The sequence below is a fragment of the Ciconia boyciana genome, chromosome 8, assembly GCF_034638445.1.
Source record: "Ciconia boyciana chromosome 8, ASM3463844v1, whole genome shotgun sequence".
In the NCBI taxonomy this organism is placed as follows: Eukaryota; Metazoa; Chordata; class Aves; order Ciconiiformes; family Ciconiidae; genus Ciconia; species Ciconia boyciana.
This window is the reverse complement of record NC_132941.1, coordinates 56,747,529-56,772,605: the sequence shown is the minus strand read 5'-3', so window position 1 is coordinate 56,772,605 and position 25,077 is coordinate 56,747,529. Positions and strand designations below refer to the sequence as shown.

Below are 25,077 nucleotides of genomic sequence, written 5' to 3'. Positions count from 1 at the left end.
ACAGCTCGCACAATCTTTGGACAACATACATTTAGCAATTCTACATTTGTTTTTTCATCATGCTGGTGTTTCAGTATAATTCTGAACACCAGGAACAGCTCCAAGTGTCTCGGGTCACTTCTGAAAGTACAGTTGGCATCAGTGCTACAGGTCATTCCCTTGGAGGGCTTGCCAACATCTCAGGAGCACCCAGTCAAAAACTCCAAAACCACTCAAAGACATCAATTCCCACACAAGCCCATCATCTGGTGATTTATGCCTGTCAAGCTATGAAGAAAGAAAACCCAATGCCCCAAACACTCAGCAGATTAATGGGTAGAAAGAGAACATAGCGTCTCCACCGCACTCCCAGCACGTAACCCAGGCGAGCTGGGCAGGGAAGAGGTGGCAGCAGACAAGGCTGTGTCAAGAATCAGGACCCAATTTTGCAACCGTTACTCCTGTCCCACTGAAGGCTGTGGGTATGGGGCAATGTCTCCAGGCCAGACCCTCATCACCCTTATCTGCAAGAAGGCAACAAAGCTACTTGTATCCTTGTGCAAACCAGCCACTTAATTGCATGGCGGGGAGGGGGGAGCGACCTTAAGAGCGTGTTTATTTTTGTCAAGCTGGCATGGGAACAAGGCACAGGTTTGCACGGGAGAGAAGGGCAGGGGTCACAGCAGAAAAAAAGTAATAATGACTTCTAGGTTTGGGCATTGCCTGGCACCACAGAGCCGGCGGATTCCAACTCTTCCAGCCGGTCATTCGCAGCCAGGACATACCCTCTCCCTCAGTCATCACTCAAAATAATAAATATTTATTTATAAATTGCATGCAGCCTGTTCCCCTAGCACGGGGCTGAGCAGAGCAGAAATAAAAGCAACGCAACCCCCTAATTGTCAGAGTAGCTGCAAAAGCAAATGGGGACCACAAGTCCCACACAGGCAAGCTCAAATAGTACCAGGAAGCATCACCAGCATCCAAAAAATTATTAAGACGACTAGAAAGTTTCTCAATGCTTTAGATCTAGTCTCTCTTCCAAAACAGGGAGACCTTTTCCAGGTCATAATCCCTCAAAAGAGGAGACTTCCTACTCTATCACCAAGCAGGCTCAGCTCCAGCCATGGAGCACCGGTGTCAGGTTGACGTCCTGGCATAAAAGGAGATTGGTGCTGACGGTGCCTTGGACGCGGCGCTGGATACAGCGCAGCCAAAAGTCTACGCAGTGAGCAGGAACTGAGCGGAGCACCTAATAAGTGGATTTTTTTTCTTTAATTTAATAAGTCTCAGCTATCACTAGCAGCCAGTGCGAAGCCTCAAAGCCAAGCAGAATAATACATCCTCAGGCTTTTGTATCCTAGCTTGCCCTGACGGCTTCCGTTGCAAATCAGTCGTCGTAGCTAGAAACTGGACTCGAGAAGCAGATTAAACAAAGCTTGCCCTGCTCCTGTCTGGCGCAGCGCTCCCTCGTCCAGCTCCTCATTAACGGGCTCACGGATATCCACCGCGACTGCTAACTCCACTGGCTATTGAAGGGCATGCACCACGCTGGCAAGGGGCCGGATCTGAAAAAAATCCAGCTCTTCTGAGCAGTCAGAGCCCTGTCCCAGAGCTGCGTGGATCACTGGGCTGGAACCACTCTCCCGTGGCGGGCGAGCTCAGGCAGCCGGCGATGGGAGCGCAGCTGAGGTCAGGCTGCTTGAAAAGAGCAGAGGGCACTGGACCAGCTGAAGGGCCATCACAGCTTTGAAGGTTTGCTGGTACAGCCATCCCCTGGCAGAGTCCCCAACAAACCAGCCTTCCAGCACAGAGGGACGAGATTCAGAGACACGGAGAGCATCCATATCCCCACGCAAAGAGTCTTGGCCAAGAGCCGACCAAACAGACACAGCGGTCAAAGTAGGTCCTGCTTTCAAGGGAAAGCAGAAGACCAGAGACAAAGGCTGGTATACAATGGCCCCCTTTAAAATAATAATTAAAAAAAATAAAATCCATAGGAAAACTCCCATTGGCTTCATCAAGGCCAGGATGTGACCCAAGCTTGCGGAGCCACCCTGAGGGAAGGCAATTAGTCTCATTCAAGGGATGCCAAAAAATTTAGCAGAGCATCCATAATCACCCTGAAATGTTCTCTACTAGCAAAGCATAATGGGTTTATCATTTATTTCTCAATTAAGTGGTGCTTAAGTTGACCAGGGAGTGGATTCCTATTGTACATTGATTAGCCAATAAAAATACATTAAAAAGCAAGTCAGACTACAGACAAGGAACGTCATCCCTCTCCCTCTGCCAAGCGAGGTGTCCTCTTGGGCAGGCTGCCGTACCTTCTCTCCACCTCTCCTAGCAGTTTAGCTCTTGTGCAAAATGCTTTTACACAATGAATGAATTCCTAAGGCTACTTGTAAAATTACTAGGCACAGCCTTGTTAAACATTCATTTGGATTTAAGACAATACATTAAAAATCACAGAGCAAGTGAGCACCAAGTGCTATGCTACCTTCAAAGCTAAATAAACAGCATAGTCCATTGATGACTTATTCCCCCAGCCATTAGTCCACATCATCCATCCCCGCTCTCTGCACTCACAAAGTCTCCCACAGATCAATAGCAAGGCTCATTGATTATAATTGGAAGAGGATCACTCCCTTTTCCTTCCAGGTCAAAAGGCACAATGACTACAAGCCATTAAGTATTTTGTGGCACCACTCAATGACTGTATTTATGCCATATACGTAGTTATGATCATTCCATGGAATAATCTTCATTTATTTCAGCAACAATCTGACAGACTATATTTATGCTGCACCTTTGGCCTCCTTGCTTGAACTCTGCTCAGCAATGTCTCTCAGCTGGGACTACTTCTAACACACAAACCCTCCAAACAGCTTTCAAACCGCCAGTGTTTCTTGGATATTGTTTTGTTTAAATCTACTACAAAAGGGCATTTTCTCGCTCTCCACTTTTCCACCCTCCTCCCCTTCTCCTCTTCCCCCTCAAGCTGTTGGCCAAAGAAAATCAAGGATTTTAAGTTACATTTCTTGCGTGCCTTCTGGGAGCACTGCGAGTCTGAAGCATTACCAGGGTTGGCCCAAGAAGCTGCATTCCACCACCCAACTGGGGAAGCCGCCCGTCCAACCCTGGCAAAGCACCTGAGAAACCCCACCACTACCTACAGTCCCTCAGGAGCTTCAGGGGGACCTGACTGACCACCTAGGAATGTCACTTCACAAAAGTGGCTTTAATTACAGACATCCCCATACTGCAGTCACACGACAGTTTCCCTATTGTTCCAGGATTGCTGTGTTTTATGGACAGCCAGCTGCAGAAATATTAATGCTATTTCTGTATTTCAGAGAAAGAGAAAAGGCAGAGATACATACCTACATTTTGAATATTTATACATCTCTATATATGTATGCACACACATGCATATAACAACCTTTGCTATAAACGAAAAGGCTGGTTGTCTGAAGGTGTTATAAATGCCCTTCAGAGCTCATTTAGTCCGGTCTGCATAATCTCACCAGTGAATTTGCCACTTGTAAATATTCCAAATTTATGCCAATAAAATCTTCTCAGCAACCAGACAGCCTATATATATATATGTATCTTTGCATGGAGCCACTAAGATCCGTTTGTGGTTCGTTATTCTTGTGAAAGATCAGTAGGGGAAGGGAGGGAGAAGAGGGAAAGTCCAAATCATGTGTCCTCACAAAGGACACCGAGCACTCAGCAAGTTGGGAAAGTGGAAGCTCATGCCCCGTCAATGAGATAGAGCAGCTCCGCACCACTTTTCTTCATTTCAAAACTGAAAGCATGGCAGAGACGAGAACGTCAAGGAGCAGGGAGATAAATGTAGAACCTGATGTCGTGTCATGCTCTCATAAAAGGCTTGGATACACCTACAGAGCCTTCCTTATGACTGCCATATAAACATTACACTGGGGCTGTGCACAGGAGATTAAATGGGAGGGGAGGGAAGCTTCACATATGTCATGCTACCAAAGGTTATTTTAGGATCAGCTTAGAAGCTGAGTAGTGGGTGGCAGCTGATTATATTACCACAGGCATATTTAAATATCATGGGCCCAAACTCTCATCAGGATCTTTCATAAAGGGTTGTGGCTGCACTGCGACTTGAGCTTAAAACTTGGCCTGCAGAGCAGCCCACTTCCCCAGGGCTGCGGTGATCCTTCCTGGATCACCTTCCCTCAGAGCAGGATGTAGCCACGGCACAAGCACTTCAGCTTAAAGGCCCACATTTCTTCAAGGAATAATGTCAAGGAATATACCTGAGACTCAACCAGGATTTTCCCAGCAAGGACCACCCCGCTGCACCATGAACCATGGTGAGTCATCATGAGCACAGAGAATGCTTGGGGACAGAGCACATACAAGTATCACGCAGGCAGTCCTACACGGCCATGACATCACCAGGTTGTGTTATTGCACCAGCCAGCGCCAAACCACAGTTCACCTGCCTCTGTGCATGACGAGTCTCAGAAGAAGCTCAACCACTACTTTTAGTGCTCCAGCTGTCAGTGGATCACATCTTGACGGTAACTGCAGCTGAAGGAGGGCTTTGGAGGAGCACAGCCCAGCTTACCATGGAATCAGAAAAATTCATATGTCATGGACTCAATCTCTGCTTATATAAGAAATGTCTCTCTTCTCCCACATAAGCATCCGCCTTCACAACCATGAGCCAGGAGAACAACGCTACCTGGTCATAGAGTCATGTCCACAGTTTTAGATCACCAAGCAATGCTGCAAGTCCTGTCTTTAAATGGCCTAATACCAGGTAACTTAGAGGAAACCACGTGGCACGTTCATACAAAGGGTGACCACTGAGCAGAGCACCTAATGGCAGTGCTGTTCTCGCATACAGACAGGCCGGCCCTCCTCTACAAAAGATCCTCCCAAATGACAAGAAAATAATTGGACGCTTGATCCTCAAATGTTGCCATGACCTCAAAGTTGCAGAAAAAGTCTTATATATACACATACATACATATTTAATATACGTAGACACACACACAAGTATATATTACAAGTATTAATATATTAATAAATATTATATATTATATAGATATTGGTGTTATATAGATTATATATGTTGGTGTTGTATAGATATTAATATATTATATATATATATAAAACAGGTATTAACAGTTTCCCTATCAATCTTTTCCAGATTTCTGCACCACACCCATGGTTCATAATCACATCTATTTAATTATTTTCAAGGCTTACAGCACAGTTTTGCAGTGCTACTTGTATAAAATCTGCAAACATTTATTTAAGTTTCTAAAGAGAGCTTTATGTTAAAAATGAACCATTACCCTGAAAAGTAGCTAATTATATCTTCATAAATTTGTAGCTGTTAAGCCATCCAAAAACACTACACAAAAGTCAGTTTCATTTTAGTTCAGATGTATTTCCTCTCCCAGTTTTAACTGCTCCAGGATTTTGGTACCTATGACTACATTGATGGGCTCATTTGATTAAAACCAAGTATTTCTACTGCAGTTCTTGGATGAACTGCTGTGTTTGTCCGGTTTTGCAGGCACAGAACTATAAATGAAATCTGAAATCTGGGACTCAGTTTGGGTGGGCAACGCTCCTTCAAGTTGTAAAAGCATTCAAATAACACCAGATGTTAACTGCTCCTCTGGCTTCATCATCTAATAGGACATCACTTCTTGGCTTTTTTCAGCACAGTAGAATCATTCATCACAGGGCCACATTCCCCTGGTTTTGGCCCTGAACGCGAGTTAGAATCAGCTAACACTGGACCTGGGTCTTTGTCAGCATCAGAAAGGACGAGATGCCAGGCAATGCTCACCTTGCCTGTTCAAGCATTTGCAATAAGGAAACTAGTTTTACTACCTCAGCAGAAAGGAGTTTAGTTGCACAAAAGGGGCCTCCAGTGAACTCCAAGATGACCTACCCCATATAGCTGCTATCCAACAAACTAAACACAACATATACTGTAGCGACTTTACGTCGTACGGAACAGGCTGAACAATACAAATTTCTAAGGCAGGTATATAATGCTACTAACACAATAACAAAACAATAGAAATGGGTGCAAACAGCAGAAACTAATGCAATCTATACTGGTAAACACCATAAGGAAAAGCATACCAACACCAGTTTCATCTTCCATTAGTTCAGTGTATATACACTCATTCAAAAACAAACAAACAAAATCATTACATTATCTTTTTAAAATTATTATCCAAGTAGAGGGAGGAAATAAAGTCTTTCACTCATAAAGTTTAATTTGTTTCAATGAAATTCGCACAACTGCAAAGGCAAAGAACCACCATAACCACTAACTTACATCACCTGCCAGAAATAAGATCACCTCAACAGTTTGCAACTCAGAGGTTAATCTACTTAAAGTTTTAGGACAAATCACTACTCATTATCTTAGTGCAACTACACTCTTTGGCAGGAGAAGGTCACGCTACCCACCAAAGAGAAAAATACACATCTCCAGTGGACCAAACCATGACACCTTATTGAAAGATTATTTGTAGCCACCTTCCGGACAGCCTCAAATCAGCGAGAAATATTTCTTTCTGTAACTTCAGATTAACCTTTAATAAAGAACTCTGATTGTTCTCCAGTATAAGCCAGGTTTACCGACAGCATTTGGAAGATAACTGGTCCTCCTCTGAGCACATGTGCACGCACAATTATGTTGGTGCATAACCAAGACGGGGCACTACCAATTTCTCTCTCGATCAAACAGTTCCATACCCGAGACTCTCGTTGTGTTACTCATCTGAGTTATTACTCATTGAAAAAGAACAGCAAGTAACTTCTGAACCATTTCACAGGCAATGGCCATTTTCTCCCCTCCTACACAAACTGAAATGTCAAATACCAAACCTATTTGTAGCAGTCAAGATTAGTTCTAACAGGCAAATCACTGAGATGATAAACTGATCTGAATGTTTGTCTAACCACTAATAATTATTCCTACTTATTAGTTTGTTGTACCCCAAATGCACACAGTACTTAAGATAGTAGAAAAAGTTTGATCCTTGCCTGGAGGAACTCCCATGAGTAGAAAGGAAACCGAAGTAAAATCAAACTGCAAGAGAAACTGATCTTAATTTACAAACCCTTGTGACAGCAGGGACGTGGATCTTGGCTTTCATTCCGCACGAACCTCTTTCAGCCTTTACTGGAATTACCCCAAAGGAAGATGACCCACTGCTAGGTATTCATGAAGTTACACAAAACTGTAAATGTCTGTATCAACATAAGAGAATACCAGAAGGAGACATCCTACAGACTCTAGGACTTCATCCTCTTGGCTTTTATTGATGTTCTTACCATCTTAAGAGGGTTACTCTGGTAGCATGAGACAGTAAGTCACCTTTGGAGACTACACACATGTTCAACTTCAGAGAAGAGAAATCTTGAGAGTCAAACAGCCCAACTCCCTTGATTTTGCTCCTACCAAACAGAGTGTACCCACGTGAGCGTACATCTAACGCAACTTACTGATTGTATCAGGGTGCAATTGGGGTTGGTGATTGCTGGCACCACAAACCAGCACCGTGTCCCAGTACCTCAGTCCCATGCAAACATTCAGGTTTAGCTGTGATCACTCCGAAGGCAATCACCGTGCAAGATCATTACCAACCAGCTTTGTGCAGCTATACCTTGAAAAGTGACTCCATGAAAGTGGTATGAGGGTGAGGTAGGGAGGAAAGAGGAGTGTAGTGTTTATTTCCTTTTAACTTTCCATTTCATATGTGTTCAGTGCCATGTCTGAACATGTTCAGACGTTTCTTCCCCTCCCCACTTACCCTTCTTCCAAATGCTTGTCCTACAAATTATATCTGGGATCTGAAAATTAAGCTGAATTCTTTCTTTCTCTTTCTTATGCACACAGAGTAATAAAGAGACTTTGCAATCCAAATTCCGCACTTGTGCACACCTGTGTTAACCCCATTGTCCTCAAATTATTCCCTTAACAATGGCTGTGGGTTTGTACAGGTGTTGAACAAGCCCCGTAATTGGAATTTAACAAACAATTCCAACAGCAGGGGGAAAAAAAAAGAGCAAGAATTCAGCTCACTCCTCGTGGCATTAACTAACATGTTCAAAGAGCAGGAAAAACAAAAACAAATTTAAAAGGTATTTAGGCACGTGCAGATGCTGACAGGCAACTCACGAGATTTCCAAAAACTGCCGGTTTTCTACTTAGATCCACAAACCAGAGCAATAGTAGGGAGCGTAAATTAAAAACTTTTGCTCCTCATTTGCACCATCTTTCCAGTATTCTCTTTAGCCTCCTTCCCGCTTCACCGAGTATTTTGTTTCCAAAATAAACTTTGTAAGCTCCCCCTTGGGATCACAAATTTAGGCCACAATCCTACAAGCTCAAATGCATGGACCCAGCTGGGCTGAGGACAATTCTTCAGAGGGCTGACATGGAGGAGAGCCCAGCGCATGGGCAGGATCGGGGCTGTATTTGCACCACCAGCTCCCGGGAAGGGAAGCACCTCCAAACCGCTTACCACCGCTTTAAGAAAAAACCCCAGTGGGAGGCAGAAAAGCAAGACAGGGCCAGGCAGAAAAGCAGGCTTGAGGAAATGCCACACAACGAGAAGACGACAGTGGCTGCTCTGCGTCACCGTCTCAACTAAACTCAACAGCTGCTTTTCTAGGTTGAGCTAGATTTTACATAGCTGTAAAATCAAATAAAAGCTTTCTGCTGCTGTCATGAGCTCCTGCTTGCGACCATGACTTAAAACCAGCTTCCTCCAGCCCTCTCTCTCTGTGTATCAAGCCACAGCCGGGACATCGACTGTAGATGTAGTTAGGCTTTGTTGCAATGGATAAGTTGGTCATAACAGTCTAACAGGAAAGGTTATCCAGCTGGCAAATGAAAGAGATCAGTGACTTTATAGGGCCAGCAATTACTCCTTAGTGATGGAGAATTACTACAGAGCACTCATTACTGAAGAGATGCCAGTTACTGACAAATTACCAAACTGAGAAATTAATTACCAGCTGAGAAAATAATGCACAAGGGATAGGACTGAGAAAGCCATGTTCAAGAGAGGTCCATAATTTGCAACAACTACATTCTAATCAACAATTAGTCCTGGTACAATTAGTACCACACTGGGTACTCTTTCAGGATGGCAGACATCACAACTAGTCTGCAAACCATCAATGGTTGAGACGAAATAGCATCATCTAAAAATGGAGACATTGTTCAACCTGACCATGACATTGTCCAACACACAGACCCGACTCTATGCTCCAACACTGCATAAGCAATTCAGCATTACTGCCAGGAAAATCGTCGTCTCCCAACTCCTCCTTGCGCCTACAAGACAACTTCTACGTGTTCAGAAAACCCTCCCATATTCATGCACCAGGCTCACAGACAAGGCAAGTGAACGAGGGGAACACGTGCTCCGAGGAAGCGCGCACAGAAGTGTGCTTTGCTGAATGTCAACAGGCATTTTTGCAATGCAAACTCCAAGACAAGCAATTTTTCCACAGCTTTTTCATGCTAGGGGCCGAACCTGTGAAAAAAAAAAAAATCTGCTTTTTGCTAAAATAGAAAAAGATCTAGCCAAATTCTTCATCATCATCACCCAGTGGAAAATAATTGAGGGGGGTGGAGGTGGAGAAGAAAATCTGTATACAAAAACTGCACATGACCTCTGAGCTACAACTTTCACAGCCACGAGTATTTATTAGCTTTAACAATGTTTCTGTAATCAGCAGCAAGACCTTCCTTTTTCCTCTGGTCCATACCTAGGAACCCGGTGCAGAAGCTGGCTGATCCCAGGTCTCCAGGAGAGAAGCGGGGATGAATCAGACATACAACACTGACAGGGTCCCAATGCAACGCCTAACCAGCCATGCCACAGGCCTTGAAGGCAACGTGATACAGAGAAACACAAGACAGAGCGAAGACATCAGCCTAAAGGGCTCCTCTCTCTCTTTGCATTCACACATAGTGGTGAACGAAGGGGAGAAACATAACACGGACTAAACGAGTAAGTAAAATAGCCACGGTCGCTACCTCCAAGCCTTTACAAAGCAGAGATCCTACATTACTTTGGGGAGGACAAATAAAAGGCAATCACAAAGCCTGAACAGCTAAGTAAACAGACATCAAAATGACTAACTTTGCACTCAGGATGATTACCAAAAAAAAATCAAGGAGCTTATATTTTATTTTCTTTAAAAGTAAAGGTGTACAGGAAATTTAGCAGTCACATTTTCTTCCTTGGGTGAGAACACCCACACTGCTCGCTCGCTCATTCACTCCCATTTTTCTCTGTGTAGCATCTGACCAGAAGGAGCCCAGACCAAAGCCTCCAGACACTCCTGCATCGCAGACAGCAACAACTCTGATTTTTACAGTTTTATCTGGCTTGCTCACAAGACCCAGTCTCACACAATTCACGGGCCTGATCCTTCTCGTAGTAAGAGCAATGGCAAAACTCCAGCTGATTCCATAGTTCTGGGCAGACCTTGCAGTGGCAAGAGGATGAAGGGTCCAAGCCTTATTCGTTCACTCTTCTTGCTTCCACAAGTAATCCTATTAAAAATAATGGGACTGCTCCTAAGAGTCAAAGATGCGGGATCGAATAAGAGGAGAAACTGACGGAGAAATATTTGGGGTTCCCCCTCCAGCAGAGCAGAAGCGCATTGCCCAAAGCATCCTCTTATTTCTGTATATTAAATCAGAGCACCAATAAAAAAAAAAAAAAAAAAAGCAAAACGCCTGAAAATGTCGTTCGAGGCAGGAAGAAGAAACCCAAGTCCTTCTTCTTTTAAAACAAGGGCAATCAAATGATGAGTAGCTGAAAATGTGGCCACACACACACTCCTTCATATACACATACATACACAGAGGCAGTTCATCAGAAGTGAATCGGAGAGAGAAAGATTAATTTGAACCCTTTATCCCCTGTCCTTTATAAAGGCTGCCACTCAGTAAACGGAGATTGCTCTAATTACTGTGACAATTCTGCACCCCGTTCAAACAACTTTTGTGTTCTGGACAGGTTTCTCCGCGAGTTTGAAATTCTTGGCCTGAGAACCACTCTTGTCTAAAAGAGGTTTCTCGTTGCAAGCGCAGAATGCAACACTAACAAGTTGTCCCTCTTTTCAGCTCCTTTCATTCTCCTCTTTTCCAATTGCCTGATTCAAGGCTTAATGGAAACTTGTCAAGGCTTTTCTTCCCACAAACCCTGTAGAGCCCCAAGGCAATCTGTGCACAGAGCAACCACAGGAATCTCATATTGTCAATTAAAATTGAATAGACACCTGATAACCCAGTATACATTCACAAATATACATCGCATGCATATACACAGATGTGCCCACATAACCAGTCCGATACCCGCATTTGGGCACACCAGCAGCGCGGCGATGCACCAGTTCCCATTTACAACCACCCAGCTACACCCAGGTTCTAGTTTCCACTTTTTATTTTCATATTTATGAAATTTAATTTCATATTTATGAAATTAAAAATAAAGTACTTTCAAGTACTGTAGTTGAGCAACAGATTTCAATGGAAAATAAACTAACTATGTATACCAGGCATTTGGCCTTTAATAACCCTGGGGATTGTAAAGATATTTAGCTGCTCTCTAGATAAAATAAGCTCTGTGGATATTCTTTACACAGCGGTTTTGTGACCGGTACAGTAGTTATGTTTGTGACTAGCACCTGTAAAGTAGCCTTCCCCCCCCTTCCCCTTTTTTAATTGACACAGACATGTTTTAAGCTACATTTTATGGTGCGGTTTAAGAATTAAGAAAAAGTCCATAGGGGAATGTAACAGGAATCGGAAGTAAACCGAGACATTTGGTTAATGATAACAAAAATCTCAAAAACTTGACTTCCAGACAGACAACTATAATCTGTAACTCTTTTCAAAGGGAGAAAACCTTCTTGCCAATGTCCCAGAGAAAACAAAGGTAGAAACACTGATTGCCAACTTATTCTTCTGATGTGTTCATTCAAGGTCATACCTTCCCGTGGATTCTTTAATATTGGCAAATATTTATAATAGCGTAATTTCAATAGCAGTCTGTTCAGCCTGGGCATAGATCAATGCAGCATCTATATGCTGTTTTCCAGACCTTGCCTATGTCAGAGTAGTGGCCCTGGTTTTATAAATCTCCTAAATCTAATTAAACCAATGCAAACCTCTTACCGTGTATGCTCCCAAACCAGTTCGCTGGTTTAACCAAGTTAAAATTATTCAGGCTAGGGTTTAAAGCAGTTCCAAGAGAACCTTTATTAAATATTTGCATCAGTTAAAAACAGAAATCAATGTAGTGGCTTGTCTCTAGCATAGAAAGGCCTATAGCCTCAGACTTTTCCAGATCATTATTTAAGGAGTCACTGACTCCAGTGGGAGTTTGGATGTGCTCAGAGAGGCACGCCCCCACCTTTTCTTGCTCTATTTTTCCCTTTCTTAAAATAGGACGATTTGTTTTTATTGTATCAACATCTAAGAATATTCCCCAGAAAGTCCCTCTGCAGTATTTTCAGTTTGGCATTTTCTAACTATTACTTCCCACACCCTCCTTTTGGATTTTTTTGGTGTCTCAGCTGCATCACCATCACTAGTGAATTAAAAAGCAGAGACTGATTTCATTTTATACAGCACCCTTCACACCACAGATACTCTGGAGAGCCCTACAAAGCTGTGAGATAGATACTGGTCGAGCACAATTATATATTCATACTTGGTAGCCATTAGGCCTGCAATTGTACTTCCCACGGAGCCTAGGGCATTAAAACCTGTTCTGCCGAGAGGGGAAGACAGTTAGGCAGGACTAACTGTATCAGTACAACTAACAAAATGGTTATGGGACCTTTAAGACCGCAGAGAGTCCCTCCTGAATTCAGCCTCACTTCCTGGCTGAATACCTGCAGGAGTTTGGTACCCGAAACATCTGAACCCAGAAAGAAGCTACCCGCCCATCTTCTCCCTCCTCACACTTCCTTCTGCAAGCAGCAAAAGCATTTCAAACAATGCAAATCCATTCTCTGCTCACCAAAGCCTACTTGTCTCCTATAATTTCTATCATTTTACTGTCATCATTTCTTCTTTGCTGAAACCAGCAGCACATGAGTCAGAGAACAATCATTAACTTTTACAACTTCCATACAAATCCACCTACTCATATTAGAAAAGCAGTATTGACATGCAACACAGCCTCGGACCAAATCCTGATCCTGCCAGGATGCTCTGCGCTTCTGTGGGAAAGTCAGATACTCCAGAACCAGGAGCTCATTTAAGAAAGTACCATTGGAAACATAACTATTTTTTTTTCCAAGAGCAAAGGATGCCACAGAAGCAGCAATATATCAATATGACACTTAGTTGGGTTTGGCTTTTTCAATACCTTTATCCACTTTTGAAGAAGTTGGCCATTGGTTCAGGACACACGGGGCCTGATCCAAAGCCCTTCGTTATTAATAGAAGCCTTTTTTCCACTGACTTCAATGGATCTTGGACCAAGCCCAAGGAAGACAAGATTTCACAGCAGTAAGAGTGACACACATTCTCCACATTCAAAAAAAAACAATACGCGGCATTTACGATGTCAATCTGTATAGCGTAGTTTTGTTTGTGTTTTGCTTTTTAAAAATAGGCTCTAGGCTGTCAGATTAATGCACCCAAAAAGTCTCTCTGAAGTTGGAAGGAGTTACGGGCAGATACAAAATGCCATGGAGAGATATATAATCTTCCCAGTATTTCCCCCAACTAGAATATAAAGGCATCCTCTACCGCAACATTTCTTATAAGTTGCTGCAGCCACACTTTAAAGTGTCCCATCATTATAAACTCCTCTAGTAACAGCTACAAGATTACCCATGATGAATTAATTTGTATTAATATGGCTATCATGCACATTTCCATATGAAACCCATTGTTCTGGAGCATTAATAAAAACCTCACCAAGTGAAGTAACATGGTACCCCTATATTTAGGTTAAAGAAATTTAAAATAAATACATTAAAACAAAATTGCTAATATCTTTAGTACATCATAATTGGCACAGCAAGCAGAAACCCAGTTATCTTCTCAGTACGTATTTATAGCATCACCCTTCCCCATTCATTCTGCATTTTCTTAGAGAATCTGCTGTACCCTACATCTGCAATTCATTGACTTTACAATTTACCACATGTTGAGATGGAGAGGTCTCAGCTCCATTTGAATCACTGCACAAATATGCAAGTGATTTATCGTTTTAAAACTGAAGACTGCAGAAGAACGACTCCACTTTTCCTGAACATTACTCCTTCTGGCAGACCATGAACAATTACAGCGCGTACTAATTAAGCTCTGTAAATGTGCTGTGCCCTGCTAATGCCTACCAGGCCTCAAATTTAGTTGCATGAAGCCAAACTTCAGCCAGCGACTTAACTCATTCAGCACTGCCCGGTTGCCTGAGCGTGACCCCACGAAGAATAAGGGTCGAGGGTTTAGCCGACCTAAAACAAAGGCGCGAGACTGAACAGATTTTGCCGGAAAGAATTGGAGGGGGGAGATGCCGGCAGGAGGGGGTGGGAAGCGTCCTGGGAACTGGAGGAACATCCTTGTTGATAACCTGTTAAAAAGGTACAATACCACACCAGCTTTGCAGCACGGTGCTGGGGGATTCGGATCTGTCCCCAGGGGCTAATAAGTCACAGCGCTCCATTGATTAGGGAAATGCATAAAACCTTCAACAAAACTGTACAGCTATTTGTGGAAGGGCCAAATTGACAGCCCCCTCATTTTTTTTTTAAGTCAGGTTTTACATGGCTCGTAGAAGAAAAACATATGGGCGAAGGAGAGCAGCTTTCCACCACACACATTACCCTGCCTTTTTCTTAAATTAGTCTCCAAGCACAACAGTAACCTACAGGGAACCCGAAATCAACTGCCGGAGAAATTAAAGCAAAAAGTAATACCTAGGCATATTTGAGTAATCGCATTATCTTGTTAAAACACACGCACACCCCCAGCATAGACAAGGCAGCAGCACTTCCCATCTGACTGTCCGCTCTAGGAAAGCGTGTTTAATGGGGAGCGAGCTGAGAATAACGAGCTTTGCTGAGTGAGCAGTGTTTCTCCTCGGGCCCCAGACTTTCCTGACACTTAAGAGTCAATCCCCAGATCCCAAGCTTCCCCTCCAACCATCCGTTCAAACAGTGGCGTTCCCCCCCGCCCCAAGTTTCTACGATTTCTCCTGCGCTCCAACATCCCTCCTTTGTCCTCCCATTACTCTCCAGCGGCCTCCGCTCTCCCCATGCCTCCCCCAGTTACCCCCTCCCCAAACACCAGCCTCAGCACTGCAGTTACCCCCGCTCCCCTCGCCCCTCCACACTGACCTACGTGTCCATCCCAGATTGTCCCTTCCAGCAGGACACAGGGCATCCTCCCTAAAAACTGCCTCCAACCTCAACGCCTTAATTCATTCAGCACATGCCTTCCCTTAACGCGGGCTTCTGCTGCTTTTTAAAAGGCTCTGTTTTACACGCACAAAACAGCCTCATATATGTATTTCCAATCATCCACCTTTTGCATAAAACCTGACGCAATTTTTTTTTTCCTCCTCTGGCTCTGTGGTACGTGAGAAAATTAAAGGACGTTTCCAGGTGTCATCCGTCTTTAAATGTCTGCTTGTGTCAGTACCTAGGAAATACTGCACAATGCTGCGGAGACCTCTGTAAGGGACACGAGCTGTGCTAAACTTCTTCCCTCCTTCAGCGTGGCTGCGTCACCCAGAGCCCAGCCTTTACAGCACTGCAAGCGTTAATTATAAACTTCGGAGCCTACGTAAAAAAAGCACAAACATAAACCAGCAGTTGGGAGGAGGAGCAGAAATATTCTTTGCTTTTGGGTGGGGAGAGAGAGGATTTCCAGATCTCCCCCCTCCACCCCCAGCACCACACTCCATCTCTCATTGCTTATAATTAGTGAAAGAAATTTGACCCACTGCCAGTGTCTGTGGACCTTGGATATTATAAGGCCAGCGTGGCGTCAAATATCTTAACATTCATAAGTGTTATAGGCTGTAAATAAACCCCGTGGATTTATGACCCTGCAGTGCTTGCCAGCAAACGACTGTGGCACATTTCTTTCAGCAGACCTGTCGAGGTGCAAGTTTGCCTTTGGTTGTAAAATTAACCATTTCCTTCACAAATGTGCCCAATTAGAAGTCAAAGTCTTAAGGCTTACTTACATATTTGCCAGGACGCGGTACTGAGGAGACGCCCGGGGAACAGAGCTTTAAACTTCCCCCCAAACCTCACAGACCCCCCCCAAAGCAAAACTTCTCACAACCGCCCCAGTGTGGGAGCAGAGTGTCTGATTTCACCAAAAAACCCTGAAAAAAAACCCAAACCGACAACCCAACCGCTTTTAAATTTATATGTGCCTATCGCCAGCCCTCATTTTTGGCTGCTCTGGAGCTGGGGGGAGCAGGCGTCTCCCCCCGGGCTGTGCCTGGAGAAGGATCTCCTCCCTTCCCCCAGGATAATGTCATCTGCTTCCTGTGTAGGAGAGCATTTGCTAAATCCAGGTTGTCTCATGCTTAACTGCCAATAATCCAACTTCCACATAACTCCCAGACAGCTGGGAAAAGGTCCTCAGAGTTTTTAGTCATGGTACAGAAACACACGTCCACACAAAAAATCTGCAGCTGTCCTTTTTCTCTACACCACATTTTTTATCTGATTTTGGGGCCCAGTCATGAAAGTCTGACAAATTTAAAACATTTTTACCTACATTCTGGTTTACAAGCTCCAATGAAAGCTGCAACATACTCCTTCCCCCCCTCCATCTTCAGCTGACAAATCAGCACATATTTGCTTGAACAAAAAACGAAGAGGAAGAAGGAAAAAAAAACCCACTCCACTCAACATCATCAGTCCATGTATGAATGCATTCAAAAAACCTGGAAAGGCATCTACTGTATTTTTTTTTTTCAGTACAGATCAGCCACTGGTGCACCTATTAAAATTGTTCGATTTCCAAAGCAAATATTATTTTTAATGAAGTGCAGTCCTGCAATTATCCTGTACACTCAAGTAACAGTACTGCATTATATTGTTTTGCAAGGTCCCAGAAACATGAAACTTTTCTCTAACTAATTTTCATAGCCCCCTAAAGAGAAGCTGATTGACTAAGCAATGCAGCATTTGCTCCAGAATGAAATCTTATCAGGAAAAAAAAAAGGAAAAAAAAAAAAAGAGGAGAATTAAAAATAAATCAGCTTCTTTACCGAAAATAAGTTAACAAACAAGGTCTGTTTGCCATTGTATACCAGCTATGCTAATGCTACAGCAGAGTGATTCAGCAATCTACCTAATTAAGCATGAGGAAAGTTTCTTTATGGAGGTTCCATTTGATTTACGCCACAGGATCATCAGTTCTTATTTAATAGCTTGTTTTTACACAAGTCCAGAAACTTTATTAAACGCACGTCCATTCAATTTTTTTTTTTTAAAAAGAAAGCGAATAATTCCCTCTCCATTGAATAGCTATGTATCATAAAGTACCAAAGTGCTGACATATTAAGTTGTATCTACATTATTAAACTAGTTGGTGGACGTTAATACTATAATCCATACTGCAGACATTAAACCTCAACCATAAAGATTAGTAAAGAATTAATATTGTCACATCGAGACTGAAACCTTAACACACCAGCCATAAATATTTCTGAAGGAGATGAAAAACAATTAGCATAAATACCAAAGAAGGGCAAGAACACCTGTTCTTTTTCAGTGCGATAAGCATTTTATTGTTCTCTATTTAAAATGTAATGACCTGTGTAATTACAGTAATATTACATTGTATTGCAAGGGCTTGGAATGTCACACTTTGAAAAGTGTTGTCAAAACAATCGGAGGGAGGAAAAAAAAAAAAGGACCACCATTAACCCTTCACACCCCAGGGTCTACAGCTTTTGTATTAGGAAGGATGATATTGTTGGATTCAGTAGATAAAGGAAAACATCAATTTTTCAAGTCAATTAAAGAAAAAACTTTCTTCCCGAACATAAAATCTGGGCGAGGGGGCTGCTCTCCACCACAGCAATTCCCAGCTCCCAAACTTCAGGACCAAACGCAAGCTTACTGCCACAATCTCAGTCCGCAACAATTTAGGGGAAAGGAAGCTGCAACAGCACCAGTAAAAATAAGAGTATCTGCCAACCGGGGTTTCTCAAATCACAACGCATCTATTCGCTCACCAAAAGCGTTAACCAAGCTCTAAATTTAGGGTACAAATTAAATACACCACTTCTTCATTTTCCAGCTCTGAAAGGAAAACCTTCTCCTTAATTATCCCTCCCAGCCCCTCTGTAAGCGTAGGTATGGAACTGGCACTCTCAGATGCATTACCTCATTACTATTTGACTAGACCTCTACTTAATACACATCTATTCCTAAAAGCAATCCACAGTATTCTATCAAAAGCAAGATTACCATGCAAAAAATCTTTGGCTTTTAAAAATAAAATTATTCCTATCAAGCTTTATAAAGAGTTTGCAGTATTTAAAGCATTATTCTTCAGATAATATATTATTCATCATAAGCAGATTTTATGATACTTCATAATTCTTCACATTCCTGAAGCAGTAAAGCAGAAATTGCTGCCCATGAGTTTGCTCTTGAACAGACAACTACAGGTACATTTACAAAACACCATAATCCCGCTACACCCCCAAATAAAACAAAAAGAAAAAAAATCCAGGAAAAAAACAACAACAAAAAAACCACACCCACAGACCTTTAAGATTCTACAGCAGCAAAAGGAAAGGAAAAACAATTTTGCTACATATCTGCATCACCTCTTTACCTTGCGTGCTCTAAAACTCAACAAATATGGCTTCAGGAAAAACTACATAAATAAAAATAAAATTCATAATTATGCAGAATCACCTATACCTTTTCAACCTGTATTTAAAAAAAAAAAACAAACAAACAGGAGAGAGAGAAAGATCTAGTTCATCTGGAATGGAAAGCTGGTACAGCAGAGCACTAGAATCCACCTAAAACCAGTGTGTGACAGACAACAGCTATCCCGCTGAATCTTTATAATATTCTGCTCTCAGGCCTACATAAACAACTTTAATTTTTCCTGGCTACAATTAAGTGGCAGGCAAACAAACAAGCATAAGGAATGTGAAAGAATAAGGTTAAGATGATAGGAGAAGGATGCTGGAGCCTGGATGTGGAAATAAGAAAATTGCCTATTGAGTGTGGAAATATCCTTTCAGAACCCATCTGATAACACAAGCAGGCCACCTGCTATACCAACAATAAAACAACCTGTAATCTTTTGTACAGTACCTTTAATTCACACAAACCCAACATTCCTATGGAGGCCTTTTTTAACTGTGGGGGAACAAGGGGAGGAAGAATACTTCCAGGAAAGCTAACTGCTGAAGGATCCTATCTTCACATGCTAGGGGAAAAAGGATCTGTAATAAAGGTAGTGAGGAAAAAATAAAGAACTGTAGCTGTTGTCAGAAACACACTTAAAGAAAAAAGCAGCGGAGGTGTGCTTCCTATTAGCCTACGCTTGGAACAGTGGAATGCATTTAAGGTAAAAAGGGGGGGGGGGGAGGAATACAAAGCTTCACAATTTATAACAAAGTGATTTGTAACAAAGATTGTTTTGCCATCTGGATCCTGGTGTTTACACAATTTGGAATTTATCACCGTCATCCATATACATGTGGGTGACCGTATTCAAAAGGAAAAAAAATAATGCATTCAGCCCCTGAACTCCCCTCCCAATCATTACAACTGCAAACTGCAGTTACCCCTATGCTACTGTCCCAGAAATCACCTCCTTGCAAGGAGAGCCTTACAAGCTACCAAAATAAAACCCCGCCACAGCCCTAAATATATGCAAAGTCAGAAAACCTTCCTTACTACCTCCCTGTCACTCTGCATTTACTAATCTGCGTCTACTGACGTTTTACTAAGTGAAAACAAGACTGACCCGATGTTCAGTATTTTAATGCTTTAAAACACTTGTAGATCTGATACACTGAAGTTGTCCAAGCCCTTAGTCCTTAGTCCGGCTTCAACATCTACCAAACAGTAGATCTATTATTGTAAATTGCTATCTCGTGTTACCACAAGGAAAAAAAAAAGTGTATAAACACACATGGTGACGGTGGGGACGCTTCAGATTTAGAAACACCCAGAAGAAACAAAACAGCAATGCTAAACCCATCAGTAGAAATATGTAGTATTTTGTAGTCCCAGTAGATTTAGTCGTTTTAGCTAAAAATCTTTAAAAACTCTTTAAAAGCAAAGAAAAGGTGACACACGAGAAATCCGGTGTCAGAGCACAGCACACCGTGGGTGACGCCACGAGCGGAAAAACAGCTGGGACTACAAACCCACCAGCAGACCCCAAAGTTTCCCGGGAGCTGGGCTAAAACTTGCTCTACCTCCGGGCTCAGGCGTGCAGACAAGCACACCCCCGCCGCTGAACCCGGGGTCAGAAAAAGAAGAAACAAAAAACCAGCAAAAAACCAACAACAAAAAACCGGACGCTTTCAGCAAACTGTTTTTCTGCCAGCGCACTTCCAGGAGGAATTTTGCTCGACTTGTTCGATTATTTTTTGTCGCTGTTGTCACTAGGGCTAAGCGAGGCGATCTGTTTCCGGACTCAGCCCTCCGCCTTGCCCCAACCCGCGGGTTCTCCCCCCCAGCACCGCGAGGCACGCACGACGAGAGCCGCTGCGGGGCTGCCAGCCGCGGCACGGCCCAGGTGAGGAGGGCCCCGCCGCCGCCGGGCAGGGGTGCCGCCCGCAGCCCCGCAGCCCCGCGGGCCCGGCCGCGGAGCCGGCAGGCCGAGCGCGGAGCCGGACGCGGACTCGCCGCGGGGCCGCCCGCGCTGAGGCCGGACGCAACTCGCGACGCCCACGGCCGGGAGGGGACGTTGCCCCGCGCGGGGCACAATGCAATCGCCGCTCCCGCAGGCCGGGGGCGGGCGAGGGCAGGAGAGGGTTAAGGGGGAGGAAAGGGGAGGGGGAGCCGGCCCAGCCGCCACGGAGGAGGGCAGGAGGCGAGGGATCACCATGGAAAACGAGGAGTTTGGAGGGAGCGGGTCCCAGACTCGGCCGGCAGAGAAGACCCCCCCCTCCCCAACGCAGGGGAGAGGGGGGGAAAAGGGGGAGGAGAAGGGGGGGAGGGGAGGGGAAAAAAGGCAACTCCTTGATTTTTTTTTTTTTATTCCCAGTTTTGTTTTGAGGCTGGATGAGGTGGTGTTTGGATTTTGTTTAGTTGTTGGGTTTTTTTCTCCCCACCCACCCCCCCCCCGCAGGGGAGGTTACGAGTGCTCCAGAAAACTGCCCACAAAACTGAAAGTAAAAAAAAAAAAAAAAGTAAAAAGAAAAAAAAAAAGGAGAAAGAAATATGGCGAAGTGTAAACAAACCCCCTCCCGCCGCGGCCCGCGGAGTTTGGAAAGTTTGCGGCGCGGCGCGGCGCGGGGGAGGGGGCGGCGGGCCGGGCCGGGCCGGGCGAGCGGGGGCTACGGGGAGCGCGGCGGCGGCGGGAGCTGGGGGGCAGGGGAGGAGAGGAAAGGAGGGGGGAAAAAAAGGCACTTACCGTTCTCGCCGTCGGAGAGAGCGATCCATTGGGCAGATACGGGCTGCTGAGGTCGGGGATCATTATAAAGGGATAACCCGGGTATGGTGGGCCCTTAAACAACCCTCCATCTTGCCTCTTCGCAGCTAACATGGCGGGGGAGACACGAGCGGGAGCGGGGAAGGAAGGGGGCAACAGGGGGAGAGAAAGGGGGGGGGAAGGAAAACTTTTTTAGAAAGTGTCCCAAAAAGAGGAGCCGGGCGCCCGGCGGAGGGGCGGCGGGCGGTGCGGGGCGGGCGGGCGGCGGTGCCGGCCGGGCCCGCCGTACTCACCTTCCTCTAAACTTTCCCGGGATTTATCTCTGAAAGTTTCGGACCGAGGCGGGGGCCGCCGCTCCGCCTGGGAGCGAGCCGGGGGTCGGCGTGGGGCAGTTGGGGATGGGGGTGGTTGGGGTTTGGTTTTTTTTTTTTGGGGGGGGGGGGAGAGAAGGGAAGAGGGGAGGAATAAGAGGCGAAGAAGAAGGGAAAGGTGCGGGGAGAAGGTGGAAGGAGAAACAAACAGAACAAAACAGAAGGCATCGTTACAAGTTGGTGCCGCGGAGGAAAGTTGGGCGCCGGCGGGAGCGGGACCCGGCGCGGCGCCCCCGGCCCCGGCCCCGGCCGCGGCCCCGGCGAGGCAGCGCGGCCCCCGCCCGCCCGCCGCCCCGAAACGGCCCCGCGGGGGGCTTCCCCCGTACCTCCGAGTCTGAGGAGCTGTTTTGATTCGTTTCTGATTCATTGACGAGAGACGACTTGACATCAGCTAAATCCCTCTCCGCCGAGGAGTTCTCGGAGATCTTCTCCTCCTGCTCCCCTTCGTCTTTGAAAGAGATCAGTTCATCGTTGGCGCCCAGGTCGTCCCCTCCACCGCCGTTCAGCTGCGGCATTTTCCTCCTGGCTCACCCCACCAGCAGCAATTTTGCAAAAAGGGGAAGGGGGGAAAAAAAAAAGAAAAAAAAAAGAGGGGAATGGGGGGGAAAAAAGGAAAAAAGAAGAGGGGAGGGGGGGGAAAGTTTGCACCAAAAAAAGAAGAGTCCAAGGTGAAAGTTTCTTTTTTTTCCCCTTCTCTTTCCTCCTGGGGAGGGGAAAAGAGGGAGGAGGAGGGGAGGGAAATGTCTCTTCTTTGCTCCTTTGCACCAGTGACTTTAGGCTTCTTCCTTTCCTTCTTCGGGATTTTCTCTTTCTTTCTTCCAGGGAGCTGGTCGGCGTGCACTGCGCGCACACGCACTCACACCCGCCCACGCACTCACGAAAAAATTAATAATAATAAAAAATATATAGACGGGGGAGGGGGGTGTGGGGGGGGAAAAATGCAACAAACAAACCCAAGAAGTCAGCTGTAACGGGGGGGCAGCCGCCGCGGATATTGGGAGCCTGTGCCGCTCGGGTTTGAGTGAGTTGAAGTTGGACTGAGAGCTTTTCAGTTCAAAGGCGGCGCTGATTGACAGATAGAAAAAGGGGGATCGAAATCCGGAGGAACGGAGAAGTCTGGGATCCGGGATTATTGACAGGGAGCGAGAAACACACCAGGCACTTAATGAGATGCAGGAGGGGCGGGGCTCCCCGGTGACGTCTGCATAAATAAACAGGTCTGGGGCGCGGGAGGGGAGGAGGAGGAGGAGGAGGAGGGTGGGGAAGTAGGAAACTAACAATGATCCTTTTTGGCATGGAAGCGGGAGGAGGGCAGCGGGCTGCGGGGGCGCGGGGGCCGCCGCCGGGGGGCTGGGACACAAAACCGGGGGGGGGGGGGGCAGAAAAAAATTAAAATTAAAAAAAAAATTGCACTGGAGCCCAGCGCTGCAGGACGGGGGGAGTGAGGGGGAAAGCACCCACCGAGTGCCCCTGCCTCCGCTCCTTGGAAAGCACTAACTTTTACATACTGAGCCTTAATAAACATATCATCTCCATGCAGTCCGGATTCTCCTGAAGGATGTGTGCCCTTATTATTTGTGTGCATGTGACTACAGGGTGGTGGGGGTTTTTAAACCGTTAACATTTTTCTTGCCACTCGTTGGAGGTAAGAAACTCCAATCATAATAAACACTATAATATAGTAAAAGCCTTTTTTTAAGCAGCACTTGCTCCTTGCATTTATGATGGTTATAACACGCAGGATGAAAATGTGCGAGATCACTCGCTGAAGATCAGATATTTCCAAATTATCTTATAGTAAGGCATAATATTTTTTGGTCCTTGATGTAAAAAAAAAAAAAAAAAAAGAGGCGGAAAAGGAATGTGACTGCTAAGAAGTTAATTAGCATGGCAGGACGGAGAATCAAGGACTCCCAGACTTCAGACGTGAAAAGTTGTGGTGGTGGCGTAAACATCGCGCTGGAGGAAATCAAAGCGAAAGTGGGCTGGACCCGCAGCGGGGGGAGCCGCGGGCCGGCCCCGGCCCCCCCGGGCAAGGGGTCCCCGCAGGCTGCGGGGAGCGGAGCCGCCGGCCCGGGCGGGGGCTGCTTCGCCCCAGCGTTTTGAGACGGCGTTTCTGTGGAGTCACTGGGCAGAGCTCTGCCTGCACGGCAACAAAATGGGGAGCAGAATAATGCAGATGCAAGAAATGGCATCTGTTACCCGAATATAATGTGGTGAGGGGAAGGGGAAAACAAATTGATCTTCCAGCAGTGACAAATTGTAACAATGGACGAGTCAATTGGAAACTTTAACATGGGCGAGGAACAAAAGGAGGGGAGCGGGGCGGGGGGGGGAGACAGTAATTTCAATGGGAATTAGTAAATTGCCTAATGGAAATGGTGTTAGAAAGCAAGGGACAGGCTGTGCTAAATAATCCAAACATTCCTCCAGAAATCTAACCTGCTGCTCATACTAAGGGCCATTCAGCACACAGGGTTTCCAAAACAAAGCCAATTTGTCATGCAATATTTAGAGAGTTTGGGGGTTTCAGCTAAACTGTCTTCTATAAAAAGAATAATAAAAATAATAATACAGAGATCGACAAGGCTAACACGAATTCTCAGGCATTAAAAAGTTCACATAGAAATTTGCATACTAAAGGGAAAGATGCAGACAAAATAGAAATAAAAAAATCACTGCAACTTACAACTTTAATATTAATCAGTAAAGCAGAAGTAGAGTGAAAGGAAGCATGAAAAGAAGTAAAACAAATGTGTACATTTAATCAGACAGGATTGCATAGGACACAAAGAACAGGGCTAATTAGTCTCAGCAGGTAGGGACTAACCTTCAGACTTCATAAATAAATAAGTCTGTGAACAATGTCTAAGTGGGAATATGGAGACAGAAAAGGGATTATTTCAAGACACCAAGTAAAAACATGAAGAATGAAATACTTCACTGTTAACTCAATGTACAAATGCATGGAACAGTTTCTTTTTCCACTGGTCTTTTGACTAACTTGCTTTTTACTTTCAGAGATTTTACTAAATAACTGTCTGTGGGCATGCACACTCC

At 44.9% G+C, this 25,077-nt stretch overlaps 1 protein-coding gene across 13 annotated transcripts in view; it reads right to left on the bottom strand.

Annotated features, from left to right (window-relative positions):
- TCF7L2 (transcription factor 7 like 2) overlaps window positions 1-23,159 on the bottom strand; it is a 181,988-nt gene extending 158,829 nt beyond the window's left edge. For all 13 annotated transcript variants that reach the window (XM_072870407.1, XM_072870411.1, XM_072870409.1 and 10 more), the window contains exons 1-3: window positions 22,344-23,159; window positions 21,940-22,006; window positions 21,629-21,753 (exon numbers count right to left, since the gene is read on the bottom strand). In XM_072870407.1, coding sequence (XP_072726508.1) covers window positions 21,629-21,753; window positions 21,940-22,006; window positions 22,344-22,532 — 381 coding nt within the window. In that variant the 5' untranslated portion in view covers window positions 22,533-23,159. The remainder of the gene's footprint in view (window positions 1-21,628; window positions 21,754-21,939; window positions 22,007-22,343) is intronic.
- Between the last annotated feature and the right edge of the window lie 1,918 nt (window positions 23,160-25,077).